Consider the following 14,445-nt stretch of genomic DNA (forward strand, 5'->3'; position numbering starts at 1 on the left):
ACTCAGTCCATTTGGCATGGGCTGTCCATTCATAAATGTGGGACCTCACAGAAGCTCCATATTAAGGTCAGATAGTTCTTTCACTTTCCAGTCTTTGCAGATTTACCTCCATGGCCTTGCCCTGGTGACTCCAAGCTTGTTTAACAAAGGGTTAACACTTCCATAGTCCTGCAAAGGCACTAAATGCTATCACCTCCAACTTCCGACCTCATGCAAGATTTACTTGGCGCGCACACACACAATGGATCCTTTTCAAAACACAGGACTTCTTTCTCAGAACAGAAGCGTCATTGTAACCCACTGAGCGCATCTTGCCGGCTCTCAACACATTTCCAGAGAAGTAAGTCGAGTTCCCTCCTCCGCAGGCATCAAGCTCCTCTTTCGGGTAGACACTGTCAGAACGGTCAGCAACAGGAGCCGCCGGATCTCGATCCTGACTCATGCCTCCTAGCCAAAGTAACAAACCCTTCCCAAATTGCCTGGAAAGCCTTAACTTAAAGCACCACTGATGCTGCACAACTCGAACCCAGAACAATCCTGCGCCGCCACCATGTAAAGACCCAGAGACTCCGTTCCTGGGTGCCACTCTAAGCACCCCTAGGGCAAAACTTTAACAGTGGTCTTGAAGGGCGGGGCCACCTGACATGTGATCTTGTTAGCGAACTGCTGGACCTGCGTTCCTGCACGTTTCCCCTCAAAATGAGCCCAGGTTGAGCCAAAACAGAGAGAACTTGGGTGCCATGGAAGGGGTGCTGAGTCAGCGACTGACTTGCCTGACCTTACTTTGGCTCCTTGGCTTCCCAGGCATTTGGTTGTACAATCTCCCCCCCCCCCCTCATCCCAGGTGAACCAAGCCATCCTGCTGACCCACTGGACAGCAGTTCAAGCGCAGTGAGAGGTCTGGACCCAGGTCCGCCTGGCCGAGCCTGACCATGTTCCCCCTGCCCACCTGGCTCTCCTCCTGAAATGCCATGGAGGTGGGAAGAGGTTGGCTGGGCCCCCAGCGATGCCTACCGATCTAGTCTCTAAAAGGAGAGGCCACTTTCAAAGGTGAAACAAGGGTTTATTGCAATTCCATAAATACAAGAGTTGCTGCTCTCTTGCACTGAATTTTGGGTGTTCATCTGGTTTTATTACATGATGTTATCTGAGCCCACCTGCAGGGAGAACAGGCTGTACGTTTTATTAATTAATAAAAGAGATCCCAGCAGCTGAAGGCAAGAACAGGGCACGGAACATCCACCAGCCTCATGGAGGCCCAGCGCCATGGCCAGCCCTGGAGGCCAACGCGTTCCGCAGACCGTGGCGCTGGCCCAGGGCCGGCTCTCCCCCACCGGGCCTGGAGGCAGATTGCGGGAGGGCCGGGAGGGCAGGACAGGCAGCCTCTCGCCCATATAAGCGCCGCCAGGCCGGGGAAGAATCCCAGGTGAGGAGATGGAGCTCAGCGAGGCCGACAAGAAGCGCGTGAGGGCCGTCTGGGCCGGACTGAGCAGCCAGATGGAGGACATCGGCGAAGAGGCTCTCAGGAGGTAAGGCCGCCCGGTCTGGGGCAGGCTAAGCAGGCCATGGCCCCCCAGCGCCCGCCCTCACCGTGCCCGCCTCCCCTGTATAGGTTGTTCACGGTGTTCCCGCAGTCCAAGGCCTTCTTCCCCCACTTCGACCTCAGCCCGGGCTCCGCAGACGTGAAGGCGCTGGGCAAGAAGGTGATGGACGGGCTCTCCAGGGTCGTCACCCACCTGGACCAGCCCTGCCGCGACCTAGTTGGGCTCCGCGCCCTGGTCGTGGGGAAGCTGGGGCTGGACTCCGCCACCTTCCAGGTGAGTCGCCCGCGCCTCCGCTCCCCCCCCCCCCGCCCTGCCGGCCTGCGCGCCCCTCACGCTCGGCTCTCTTCCCCGCAGCGGCTGGCGCAGAGCATCCTGCAGACCCTCCAGGCCCACAGCCGAGGCGCCGAGAGCCCCGAGGAGGCCGCCGCCCTGGACAGGTTCATGCAGCAGGTGGCCGCCGCGCTGTACAGCTAGAGCCGCCCAAGGCAGCGCCACAGGCCGGCGCCCCCGCCCCCTTCCCCCCAGTCAACCGGCGGCCGTCGAAGGGGCTGCCTGCGGTGGGAGGCTCCCCGCTCTGGCCTCCGCGCCCTGCCGGCGGGGGCGGGCAGGGACGGCCCCGCGGCTCTCCCGTGCCTCCGCCCCAGCAGCAGCTCCGGAGGCGCCCGGCCGAGCTCGGAGGCGCTGCCTGGCGGGCCGGGCCGAGAGGCGCCCCCTCGCGCCTCCCCTCAGCGCCCTCGCGCCTGGCTGTGCCCTTGCGCGCCGCTCCTGCCCGCGGGCCCCTCGCCAAGGCGCGTTGGCCGGAGGGGTGGGGGGCGGCGAGGGCCCCGCTCATTGACCCCCCGCCGGCCTGGCCTGGCCTGGCCCTCCCTCTCGCCTCCTCCGCAACCGGGCTCGAGCCTGGAGCCGCCGCGCCCCGGAGGGAAGTGCAGCTCGGGATGCGACGGCTCGCGTCTGAAGAGCCTCCCCCGAAGGTGCCCGCCGGCTCCGCTTCTTCGCCCGGGAAGGCCTGCCGTGGGCACGGGAGCGCGGCGAGGCGGAGGCAGCGGAGGCGCCCAGGCCGGGTAGGCCGAGCTCAGCAGCCCCGCCTGCCTTCCAGAGCCTCCACGCAGGGGCGCCTTTCGTGCGCAAGTTCTGCAGCCGCTGGTGCCTGCCGGGCCGCCCCTCCTGCTGCCTGCCCGGCTGCCCTTCGAGGCCTGCTGCGGCCTTTCTCTTTCGGGAGTGTGCCAGCGCCCGATTGGCTCCCTCTTCAGATTTCGGCAGTCCTGCCTTGCCCTGTTCTATTGTTTGTTAAATTGTCCCAGCTGTTGATTGTATTGACCTGGCCTGTGTTCCCCGACTATAAAAAATGTGTTGATGCACAAAACTGTTCTTAAGAGCATGTTCATTTTGAAAGGCATCCTGTTAAATGGAGCCTTTCTCACTCCCCGTCGCTACGTGCTTTTTGGAGTGGGCTGGGGACCCGTGTTAACATTTTTCTCCCGTCGAGAGCTTGGGGTGACATACAAAGATGCCGCCTGCTTTATCCTCGTGGGATTCACGGGAGGTCTGTTGGGCTGTAAGTAGATAACTAAGCCAGCCTCACCCAGGGACCTTCACTGGACTGGGGACTTGAAGCAAGGGCCATCATCTCTCTCTTTCTTCTCTGGCGTACCCGAGTCTGTCATAAGAAGTATTTAGCACATGTGCCTGGGAGTATCCTGAAGCCAGGAAAAGTGTTTTTGTCAAAGGAATTACTGATCAGATGGGAAAGCTTATGGAAAAGCATAACCTTCAAGCAGTATTCAGACCCACCCGAAAAATACAGCAGATGCTACGATCAGCAAAAGACAGCAGAGACCCCCTCACCTCTGCAGGAGTATACCGTATACCCTGCAGCTGTGGACAAGTTTACATCGGGACCACAAAGCGTAGCATCCAGACAAGAATAAAAGAACATGAAAGACACTGCAGACTTGGACAGCCTGAAAAATCAGCAGTGGCTGAACATAGCCTAACTCAAACAGGGCACAGTATCTTATTCCAGGACACCAAAATACTGGACAACACTTCCAACTACTTTGTCAGACTGCACAGGGAAGCCATTGAAATTCACAAGCATAAGCAAAACTTCAACAGGAAAGAAGAAACCTTAAGAATGAACAGAGCATGGGCTCCAGTTCTGAAAAACACCAGGCCAACAAAACACTCCACACCCGACAATAGCCCTGCAGAGAAGATTAGCACATCAAGCACCAATCCATATGCAAAAGAACCTCCTCAGGATACAGTGAAGCCTCCCGCCATTAGCATTCCACACCCTGGGAAACTCTTACAGAATGACTCAGCTCAACCCCACCCCTCCTGAGTAGATACAAATGACCTACATCTTTTCCACACTGTGACACTGAGAGATCTCTGTCTTTTGGTGCTACACCTCTGAAGATGCCAGCCACAGCTGCTGGCGAAACGTCAGGAACTACAATGCCAAGACACGGCAATACAGCCCGGAAAACCCCCAACAACCATCGTTCTCCGGCCGTGAAAGCCTTCGACAATACAATGGAATCTTTACCTCCTTGTATCTGGAGGTCCCTAAAAAATTGGGAACTCAAATGAAAGACAGGTATCTCCCGCTCTCCCCTCCCCCCCCCCGACCGACGATAGATAACAGCTAAAAGATGAGACGACAGCTAGGAATAAGATAGATAAAAAAGACTATGAGCCGAAACAGACGTGACGCATTTCACGTGCCGTCCACGCGATTGCACTTACACGTGTCTCCAGCGGGTTTTGCTGTTCACGTGCTGCCAGTGTGTTTCGGAACCCCCCCTACACGCGTTCGCGGTCGACCGTCCACGGGTTCTCGGCTGTACTTCTGTGACGCGCTTCCCTTGGCGCATGCTCACAAGAAAATGGCCGAGAAATAGGCCATCAGTTGCTGCACCTGAAGTGGCCGGCAGGTGGCGTCATGCATTGATCGTCACTATAAGTTGGCATCGCGTCATAGCACTCTATGCGCGCTGTCCGGGTTTGCCGATGCTTGTTGGGGTTTGCTGAAAGGGCTGTTCGAAGTGACGCGGGGTGCCAGCCCCAAGAGCAGCGGGCAGGTCCTGCACCCGGCATGACCGTTGCCTATATTTTCCCTTTACCTTTGTTGCATGCAGAATGCACACTACACAGTTTGTTTAAAAAGCTTTATTGTTTTCTCTTAAAAGATTGCATTCATTTTACAAAACTCCAAACTGTTTGTGTGCCACTCTGGGCCTTGCAAGGGTCAACCACACTTCTTCGCAGGCCTTGTCTTGTTAGATTGTCTCTGGTAGAGCCCGCCACACGCTGACTGGCCGCATGTGTGCAGGACCCACGGCTGTGCAGACACCTGTCGGCGTCTCTGGCCTGAAGCACTGGGCTCCCCGGTCCTGTGCCCGCCGATTCTGTTACGTCTTGAGGGCCGGCTCCCCGCCTGCATGTCCGCCCAATGAACATTTTGCTGACATTCAATTCCCTGGATGGTCCAATCCACCTTTCTTTGTGGTGGGGGCGGATCTTGGGGTTGCCGAATCGGGGCACCTCGTGATGATTGACGTGTTCCGCATCCCCTCGGGGTGCGTGGAGTGTGGCTGTGGACCGTTCGCCGAGGGGATATAACAGTCCTTCCAGACGCGAGCGCGCCGCACAGCGTGGAGCGATGCCGCCTCGTGTCCGAGCGCGCAGCCCCTGGCGTCGGTTCGAGGTCCACATGCTGCTCTCAGCGATCCTGCGCATGGGCTACGCGGGGGAGCTAATGCGCGGGGCGCGGGCACGTGCACCGCACGCCTGGGAGGCGCTCTCCCGTGGCCTGGCGGTGTCGGGCGTCGCGCGCTCGCCACAGGAATGCCGTGGGAAGTTCCGCCAGCTCCGGGACCGCTTCCTGCGCTGGCGCCAGGGGGGTCAGCTCCGACCACCGCCACACCACCGCGCAATGGAGCGCCTTCAGGAGGAGTCTGAACGGTTGGCGGCGGCGGGCCAGCAGCCGAGAGGTGAGCAGCTTTTCCGCTTTGCGCGCTTTGCGCCGGCCCTGACTTTATTCGCACGCCCCCTTTGCCGGTGGGGGACAAAAAAGAGCGCGGTGCGCCGGCTTGGCGGGCCAGGGGAGCGCGGCGCTGGAGCTCTGTGTCTTGACTGTTTGCTCTTCTGCAGGGGAGGAGCACGGGGCAGAGATCATATCCGTGACCAGTGGAGAGGAGGCGGAGGAGGTGCCTGGCGCGGTTGTCCTCCGTGCGCCGCCATCATCGCCCACCGGAGTGGTGGCGGATAGCCCGATCCGCCCTGAGTCCGCCACAACCATGGAGCCAGGTGGGTCTGCAGGTGTGACACGGATGTGCGGATGAGGGCGGGGGAGGGCTCCCCCCTGCCGCGGCCAGGGCGCTTGATGGGCCTGGCGTTGGCAGAAGTGATTTTTTTGCCCGCCCTTGAAATCCCTGAACACATAACATTTTGTACCGGCACAGACTCATCCGGTTCCAGCGCGGGGACTTCGCGGGATGAGGGGCGCAGGGCAGAGCTGGAGCGGGAGGCTGTGCCCATAACAGTGCGTGGGCAGGTCGCGGTGGAGGCCTGCCTCAGAGTGTGTAAGTGGGGTGCCATTTCTGCTTCGAGAGGCGGGTGGGCCATCAGGGTTTTGAGCCACTGGCGACGGCGAAGATCTGTGGCTATGTGGTGGCCGCGGTATTGATCGCCGTGCCGGCAAGATCCATTGTCCTATGTTTCCCCAATGGAGACAGGTGGGGGGGGAAGGGAACCCATTACTGGAGATGGGGTGAGATGGCGGGTGCGTGGCTCTCATTGTGCTCTCTCCTGCAGTGAACCGAACCGAGGCGGCGGTGACCAGGATGGCGGAGGAGATCACGGCTATTGGTCAAGCGGTCCAGGACATGCGCCGGGACATGGCCACACTGCTGGGGAGGGGGGGGGTGGGTGACGGTGCACACTCATAAAGAGAGCCTGCTGTGATTGGGGTTTGTTCAAGGTTGTTTTGTAAATAAATGTTTCTTGTATCCCTGTTTACAGTCGTTTCGTGAGGAGACACCCCCCACCCCCCACCTCCAGGGGCCACACTACCCTGCGCGTGCCTGGACATGTCCCAAGCTGAGAGGGACAAGGGGCTGGGGAAGCCTTCAGGTGGCTCTTGCCAGGCAGAGGGGGCACACATAGCACCCATCTTTGGCATGCAGGCTTGCAAAACTTCTCCTTTGAGGCCTACTGGCTCTTGCCAGGCAGAGGGGGCACACATAGCACCCATCTTTGGCATGCAGGCTTGCAAAACTTCTCCTTTGAGGCCTAGTGGCTCTTGCCAGGCAGAGGGGGCACACATAGCACCCATCTTTGGCATGCAGGCTTGCAAAACTTCTCCTTTGAGGCCTACTGGCTCTTGCCAGGCAGAGGGGGCACACATAGCACCCATCTTTGGCATGCAGGCTTGCAAAACTTCTCCTTTGAGGCCTACTGGCTCTTGCCAGGCAGAGGGGGCACACATAGCACCCATCTTTGGCATGCAGGCTTGCAAAACTTCTCCTTTGAGGCCTACGGGGTGGGTGCCTGGCGTAGGACGGGCGAGAAGCGTGCCTGGACATGTCCCAAGCTGAGAGGGACAAGGGGCTGGGGAAGCCTTCAGGTGGCTCTTGCCAGGCAGAGGGGGCACACATAGCACCCATCTTTGGCATGCAGGCTTGCAAAACTTCTCCTTTGAGGCCTACGGGGTGGGTGCCTGGCGTAGGACGGGCGAGAAGCGTGCCTGGACATGTCCCAAGCTGAGAGGGACAAGGGGCTGGGGAAGCCTTCAGGTGGCTCTTGCCAGGCAGAGGGGGCACACATAGCACCCATCTTTGGCATGCAGGCTTGCAAAACTTCTCCTTTGAGGCCTACTGGCTCTGGCCAGGCAGAGGGGGCACACATAGCACCCATCTTTGGCATGCAGGCTTGCAAAACTTCTCCTTTGAGGCCTACGGGGTGGGTGCCTGGCGTAGGACGGGCGAGAAGCGTGCCTGGACATGTCCCAAGCTGAGAGGGACAAGGGGCTGGGGAAGCCTTTGAGGCCTACTGGCTCTTGCCAGGCAGAGGGGGCACACATAGCACCCATCTTTGGCATGCAGGCTTGCAAAACTTCTCCTTTGAGGCCTACGGGGTGGGTGCCTGGCGTAGGACGGGCGAGAAGCGTGCCTGGACATGTCCCAAGCTGAGAGGGACAAGGGGCTGGGGAAGCCTTTGAGGCCTACTGGCTCTTGCCAGGCAGAGGGGGCACACATAGCACCCATCTTTGGCATGCAGGCTTGCAAAACTTCTCCTTTGAGGCCTACTGGCTCTGGCCAGGCAGAGGGGGCACACATAGCACCCATCTTTGGCATGCAGGCTTGCAAAACTTCTCCTTTGAGGCCTACTGGCTCTTGCCAGGCAGAGGGGGCACACATAGCACCCATCTTTGGCATGCAGGCTTGCAAAACTTCTCCTTTGAGGCCTACGGGGTGGGTGCCTGGCGTAGGACGGGCGAGAAGCGTGCCTGGACATGTCCCAAGCTGAGAGGGACAAGGGGCTGGGGAAGCCTTCAGGTGGCTCTTGCCAGGCAGAGGGGGCACACATAGCACCCATCTTTGGCATGCAGGCTTGCAAAACTTCTCCTTTGAGGCCTACGGGGTGGGTGCCTGGCGTAGGACGGGCGAGAAGCGTGCCTGGACATGTCCCAAGCTGAGAGGGACAAGGGGCTGGGGAAGCCTTCAGGTGGCTCTTGCCAGGCAGAGGGGGCACACATAGCACCCATCTTTGGCATGCAGGCTTGCAAAACTTCTCCTTTGAGGCCTACTGGCTCTGGCCAGGCAGAGGGGGCACACATAGCACCCATCTTTGGCATGCAGGCTTGCAAAACTTCTCCTTTGAGGCCTACGGGGTGGGTGCCTGGCGTAGGACGGGCGAGAAGCGTGCCTGGACATGTCCCAAGCTGAGAGGGACAAGGGGCTGGGGAAGCCTTTGAGGCCTACTGGCTCTTGCCAGGCAGAGGGGGCACACATAGCACCCATCTTTGGCATGCAGGCTTGCAAAACTTCTCCTTTGAGGCCTACTGGCTCTGGCCAGGCAGAGGGGGCACACATAGCACCCATCTTTGGCATGCAGGCTTGCAAAACTTCTCCTTTGAGGCCTACGGGGTGGGTGCCTGGCGTAGGACGGGCGAGAAGCGTGCCTGGACATGTCCCAAGCTGAGAGGGACAAGGGGCTGGGGAAGCCTTCAGGTGGCTCTTGCCAGGCAGAGGGGGCACACATAGCACCCATCTTTGGCATGCAGGCTTGCAAAACTTCTCCTTTGAGGCCTACTGGCTCTGGCCAGGCAGAGGGGGCACACATAGCACCCATCTTTGGCATGCAGGCTTGCAAAACTTCTCCTTTGAGGCCTACGGGGTGGGTGCCTGGCGTAGGACGGGCGAGAAGCGTGCCTGGACATGTCCCAAGCTGAGAGGGACAAGGGGCTGGGGAAGCCTTCAGGTGGCTCTTGCCAGGCAGAGGGGGCACACATAGCACCCATCTTTGGCATGCAGGCTTGCAAAACTTCTCCTTTGAGGCCTACTGGCTCTGGCCAGGCAGAGGGGGCACACATAGCACCCATCTTTGGCATGCAGGCTTGCAAAACTTCTCCTTTGAGGCCTACTGGCTCTGGCCAGGCAGAGGGGGCACACATAGCACCCATCTTTGGCATGCAGGCTTGCAAAACTTCTCCTTTGAGGCCTACTGGCTCTGGCCAGGCAGAGGGGGCACACATAGCACCCATCTTTGGCATGCAGGCTTGCAAAACTTCTCCTTTGAGGCCTACTGGCTCTTGCCAGGCAGAGGGGGCACACATAGCTTGCAAGCTTGCTCTTTTCTCCCCTAGGGCCAAGCTGGGCACCAGGGGGGGGCCTGGGTGGACCTCCGTCAGGAAAGGGGGGGCTCGTGGGACGCCTGTCGCCATGGGCGGGAGCATCATGCGGAAAAGGACAAAATGCGCATGCGCGGTCGGTTGATCAGTACTCCAATCGCCCACGTATGCGCACACCGGGTTCGAACGCGGGGCGCCATAGGCAGTGGGCGAGCGCCGTGCGCACTGCCCGTGGGGCCCCGCTAAGGGTAGCTGGTGCTATTCGGGCTTATCTCTCGCCCTGTAAGGGGGGGCCGGCCTCGGCCAACAGAGACCCCGGGAAATGGGGGGGCGTGGCCTCGGGGGGAAAGGTCCAATCGGTTTGGGGGGGGGAGGGTCTGCAAATCATTTGTTTGGATTGCCGGGAATTTGGGGGCGGGAATGTAGTGAACCAAAAATGTTTCCTGCAGCTTAAAAGTGGCAACCATTGGGCAATTAAACGGGAAAGGAGCCAATGGGCAATGAGCCCGGGGAAGCCATCACATCACCCCGTGATGGGGCTTTGGGGGGTCGGTGTGTGTGCTTGCTCTTTATTCTCCCAACCGCGTTCCCTCACTGGCCCGGGGGGGGGGCCGTCACGGTGCAGGGTGGCGACTGATAAAAGTGCACACGCGTGGATGACTGCTTGAATGTTGCGATCATCCACGTGTGTGCACTGCGGATTCGAACGCGCAGCACCGATGACAGTGAGCGGGCTACTTGTTCACTGGCCGCGGTGCCCCGCCAAGGGCAACGGGTCTATTCGGGCTTATGTCATGGCCGGGAAGGGGGGCGTTCCCTCGGCGAAGTAGGAAACATAACATTACATGTATTGTTCTCTGATAAAATGGGCAGGGAATGGGGGGGGAGGGCGCGCTTCCTTGCAGAAGGAGGTGAGGCAGCGTAGTTTGGGGTGGGGCGAAGTGAATGTAAAAGGGAGGAAAGACTTTTTCCCCTTTACCAATCCCCAGCTAGAAAGACAAGCAAAGCGGTCGTGAAAGTTTCTTTATTCAGGAAAAAAAACATGGTGCGCTCAATTCAAGCAAACATTAGAAGTGCTGGAGCACAAGTCAACGAGGGTGGTGCAACCGCCCCACAGCCGCCACCGGTTAGAAACAAAAAGTAACCCCCTCAACATTGGGAAAACACATTAATAGGAATGCCCGATAAGACGATTAGACCCCGGTGCAGAGGGGCCTCATACACCCTACAGCCGGTAGCGTCGTGGTGGGCAGCGCTGCCTTTTTGCAAACAGGTAGCCCCTAGGAAGGGGTTCGGGGTCGGCCCGGACACGGAACCTCTTTGCACGTGGAGCGGGCGGCTCCGGCGGCCGGTTCTCATCTGCGGCGGGATCCGCCGTGGGAGCGTGGTCGGGAGCGTCGGCTGTGGGGGCGTCACCGTCTGCGGAGTCCCTGGGGCCGGCAGTGCTTGATGGTGGGGCAGCGGGGGCCTCAACCGTGGAGACCATCCTCTCCAGGAGGCGCACCATGTCGCGCATGCAGCTTTCTGCCGTGGCTGCTTGGCGCTCTGCCGCTTCGACCGCCCGGCTAAACAGTTCTTTTTGCTCGCCTCGGTCAGCAGCCTCACTCTGCCGCGCCTCCTTCTCCATTGCGCAGGAGTCGGTCAGCTCCGACGATATTTTCTCCACCGCACGCCGAGTCGCCTCCATGCACACGATCGCCTCGTTGCGCGGGCGCTCCCGGCGCCGAAGTCGGAGGTTCGACATTCGCTCCGCCGGAGACAGACGGCGTGTCCCGGCGGCCGTGGTGTCGGCTGGGTAGCGTGTAAAGAACGAGGGAGACGGTGTTAGATGGGGGCCTCCCTCCCGCAGGCACCCCGCATTCCCGACCGCACAACTGCCCACGGGACATTACTCACCGATGGTCTCTGCCGCGGAGTGGTCGCCGGCCGCTGCTGCCACAGATCGATCTGGGAGGCAATCGCCGGCGGGCTCCTCGAAGGTGTCCTCGGTGTCCTCCGTTCCAACGCCGGCCACATTGTCAGTACCCCCCTCCGGTTCCCCCTCAGTGGCTCTGGCCGAACGTCGACGCCGGTCAACGACGGTTGGGGGGACGCCAGTGCCCATTACCCGTGGCACCACCAGATCCTGCTCCAGCCGCAGGAACCGGTTCAGTTCCTCAAAGAAGGGCCAAACCCTCCGCCCGTGTCCCGAACGACTGTTCCCGTCCACACACTCCTTGTAGCCCCTTCTCAGAGTCTTCGCCCGCTCACGACACTGCTCCCAGTCCCTGGGGAAACCCCTGGCCGCCATCTCGTTCGCGATCCACTGGAACTGGCTCACATTCCTGTAGCTTGCGGAAAGCCTGCTCTGCACAGCGTCGTCCCCCCAAATCTGGATGAGGGCTCTCGTTTCCTCGTCAGACCAGGGGGCGGCCTTTGCCTTCTTGCCTCGGGCCGCCGGGACCACCGAGAGTCCGGCACCGGTGCAGGACGTGGGGCTGGTGCTGAGGGTGATCAAGAGAGGCAGACTGCTCGCGGGTTCGGGAGGCGCGGTGGAGTCCATGTTGCGGTTGGCCGTTCTGGGTGTCCTTTGCTGGGCTCGGGAGCAACAAACGATCGTCAACGGCGGTCTTCGCGGTCAGTTTCGGGCTGCCTTTACAGTAAGTTGGAGGGGGGCGCGACGCTGACGTGGCCGGCAGGGGACCAATCGCCTGTCCACTCGCTGCAAGAGACGGCTGCTCGAGAGCATCTGGGCGTCACACTCGCGCGGCATTGGACAGTGTCGGCCACGTCACGAGGGGGCGGGGGGGCGGACGTCTAAGGAGAAGGGGCCGTTGTGGGGCGGGAACCGTTGCGGTCGCCGTCACGCCATGGCGCCCGCTCACGGGAAGAGGAGCAGCAGGGGCCAGCCGCCGAGAGAAACACTCCGTGCCTTTGCGGTCGCGCTCTCCTTGTTCGCGCGGACGGTCATCCGCTCTACGGCTGCCACAGCTGACACTGTGGCCCTGCTCGGGAGGCAGCTGGGAGAGGAAGTTAACGGCCACCGCGCGCGACATAGAAGAAGACTGCGGCAGTTGGTGGCAACACTGGCGTCCGTGGAGGAGATGGCGCAGTGCTTCATTGTTGCTTTCCCGCCGAGGAAGGCATGGGTGCTTCCCCGGGCATGCCCTCACTGGTGGCCGTGGTGGGAGCGCTACGAGTTCAGTGATGGGCAGTGGCTGCAGCAGTTCAGAATGCGACGTGCCACGTTCGAGTACATTGTTGGGGAGCTTCGCGAAGATCTCGTCCGCGAGACGACCCACATGCGCGACCCAGTCCCTCCCGAGGAGATGATCGCCATCACCATCTGGAAGCTTGCCACGGGAACCACAAACTCCGCGACACTGCCCGCATTTGGCCGTGGCGTCTCTACCGTCTGCGGGATATTCGACGAGGTCTGCGAGCTCATCGCTGCAAAGCTGACCGAGAAGTGGATCTGCATCGATTACCTCGAGGACATTATCTCCGGGTTCGAGGAGAGGGGATTCCCCAATGCCTGGGGCGCCGTGGACGGGACACACATCGAGATCCGTTCTCCGCCTTTCTCTGGGGACAAGTACATCAACCGCAAGGGATACTGCTCCATGATTCTCCAGGCGGTGGTGGACAGCGATGCACGATTCCTGGACATTTTTGTGGGCTTCCCGGGAAGGGCGCACGACGCGCGTGTGCTCCGTAACTCGCCCCTGTTCAAGAGACTCGAGGATGGTGCCCGTCGCCCGAAGCGGCCGGTCACTCTGGAGGGGGTCACATTCGACCCGGTAATCATCGGGGACCCCGCCTATCCTCTTCGGCCCTGGCTCATGAAGCCCTATCCGGCGCCATCAACGCGCGCCCAGGAGCGCTTTAACTACAGACTGAGCCGGGCGCGCATGAGTGTGGAACGCTCGTTCGGAATTCTGAAAAATCGCTGGCTTTATTTACAGCGGCCCCTACTTGTCAGCGAGCGCCTCATGGTCGCGGTAATCACCACCTGCTGCATCCTTCACAACATTTGCCTCTCGCGCGGGGACATCGTTTACGGGCCGTTCCCGCGCGAGCCGCTGATGGAGCCCGGGGATGAGCGGCCGCAGATTCCCTGGTCCGAGGCCGCTCTTACTGCGCGGGCAGTATCGATTCGTGCCGCCATAAGTACGCACTTCCAGCAATACCGATAATTCAATAAAGCTGTGTAATTCAATCTGTGTGTCTCCATCCGGGACGGGGGGTGGGATGGTGGTGAGGCGGGCGGAGGGACAGCATCTGTGTGTTTGGGCGAGCACGGGGGAGGGGGGGCCGCGTCGAAGGTGGTGGTGGGCGGGGGGCGGGCGGGCGGAGGAACAGCATCTGTGTGTTTGGGCGAGCACGGGGGAGGGTGGCCGGGTCGAAGGACTGCTCTTTGGTGCCGTTCGGTGCCGTTTTAGACAGAGGACCCCATGGGCATGAGGATAGAATGACGGTTTTGTGCTCATGGGGATCCTCGCTCGATCCTGGGCGACCCATCACGGTCGCGGTTTTTTGGTTTATTGCCGGGGAGAGGCCTCTAGAGGCTTGGCTGGTGCTTGGACCGCCCGCCTGACCGGAGTTAGGGCAACCCTCTACATGCTCTGACTTTTATTTTTCAAGAGATCGTGCTGTTGCAGCCTGGCGGTTGCTCTGGCCTGGGGGCGGGAACCGCTTCGAGTTGGGGTTCACACGGCATACCACGGGGTTGGTTTGCTGTGTGTTCCCTATCCCCAGGTCCCATTCCGACCGGAGCATACAAATGGATAGAGACACACACAAAAAAAACCCATCATGGAAGACTTCACCCCAAAATGTGTCTCAACCTATAATGATGTTTAAAATCGTCTCTTGCTAAGCAAAGTCCAGCTCCCGGGTAGCCGTTCTTAAAATAACCCCACCCCAAAATTGCTTCTAGTCTGGCTTTCACTAGATTCCAACAATTTCCTGAAACTTTATATACCATTGATAAATATCTAGCAGTCACTCTTTATAACACCTAATGAGTTCATTGCGCTGTTTGGTCACCTGAATTAAACATGA

The 14,445-nt window shown here is 59.9% G+C and overlaps 2 protein-coding genes across 2 annotated transcripts; both read left to right on the forward strand.

Moving 5' to 3' along the window:
- Positions 1-1,434: 1,434 nt before the first annotated feature.
- LOC129323625 (hemoglobin subunit alpha-like) lies at positions 1,435-2,018 on the forward strand. The gene is made up of 3 exons (XM_054970146.1): positions 1,435-1,529; positions 1,613-1,817; positions 1,899-2,018. The coding sequence occupies exons 1-3, from the start codon at positions 1,435-1,437 to the stop codon at positions 2,016-2,018; spliced, it is 420 nt and encodes a 139-aa protein (XP_054826121.1).
- Positions 2,019-12,614: 10,596 nt separating this feature from the next.
- LOC129323626 (uncharacterized) lies at positions 12,615-13,577 on the forward strand. The gene has a single exon (XM_054970147.1). The coding sequence runs from the start codon at positions 12,615-12,617 to the stop codon at positions 13,575-13,577; it is 963 nt and encodes a 320-aa protein (XP_054826122.1).
- The last annotated feature ends 868 nt before the right edge of the window (positions 13,578-14,445 follow it).

The sequence above is a fragment of the Eublepharis macularius genome, chromosome 2 (genome assembly GCF_028583425.1).
Source record: "Eublepharis macularius isolate TG4126 chromosome 2, MPM_Emac_v1.0, whole genome shotgun sequence".
Lineage (NCBI taxonomy): Eukaryota > Metazoa > Chordata > Lepidosauria > Squamata > Eublepharidae > Eublepharis > Eublepharis macularius.

Bases quoted from the DNA above. Each gene is read 5' to 3' on its own strand.
- LOC129323625 (XM_054970146.1), top strand. From the start codon at position 1,435: ATGGAGCTCAGCGAGGCCGACAAGAAGCGCGTGAGGGCCGTCTGGGCC. The intron at 1,530-1,612 runs GTAAGGCCGCCC...TCCCCTGTATAG, and splicing joins GGCGAAGAGGCTCTCAGGAG to GTTGTTCACGGTGTTCCCGC. The intron at 1,818-1,898 runs GTGAGTCGCCCG...TCTTCCCCGCAG, and splicing joins TGGACTCCGCCACCTTCCAG to CGGCTGGCGCAGAGCATCCT.
- LOC129323626 (XM_054970147.1), top strand. From the start codon at position 12,615: ATGCGACGTGCCACGTTCGAGTACATTGTTGGGGAGCTTCGCGAAGAT.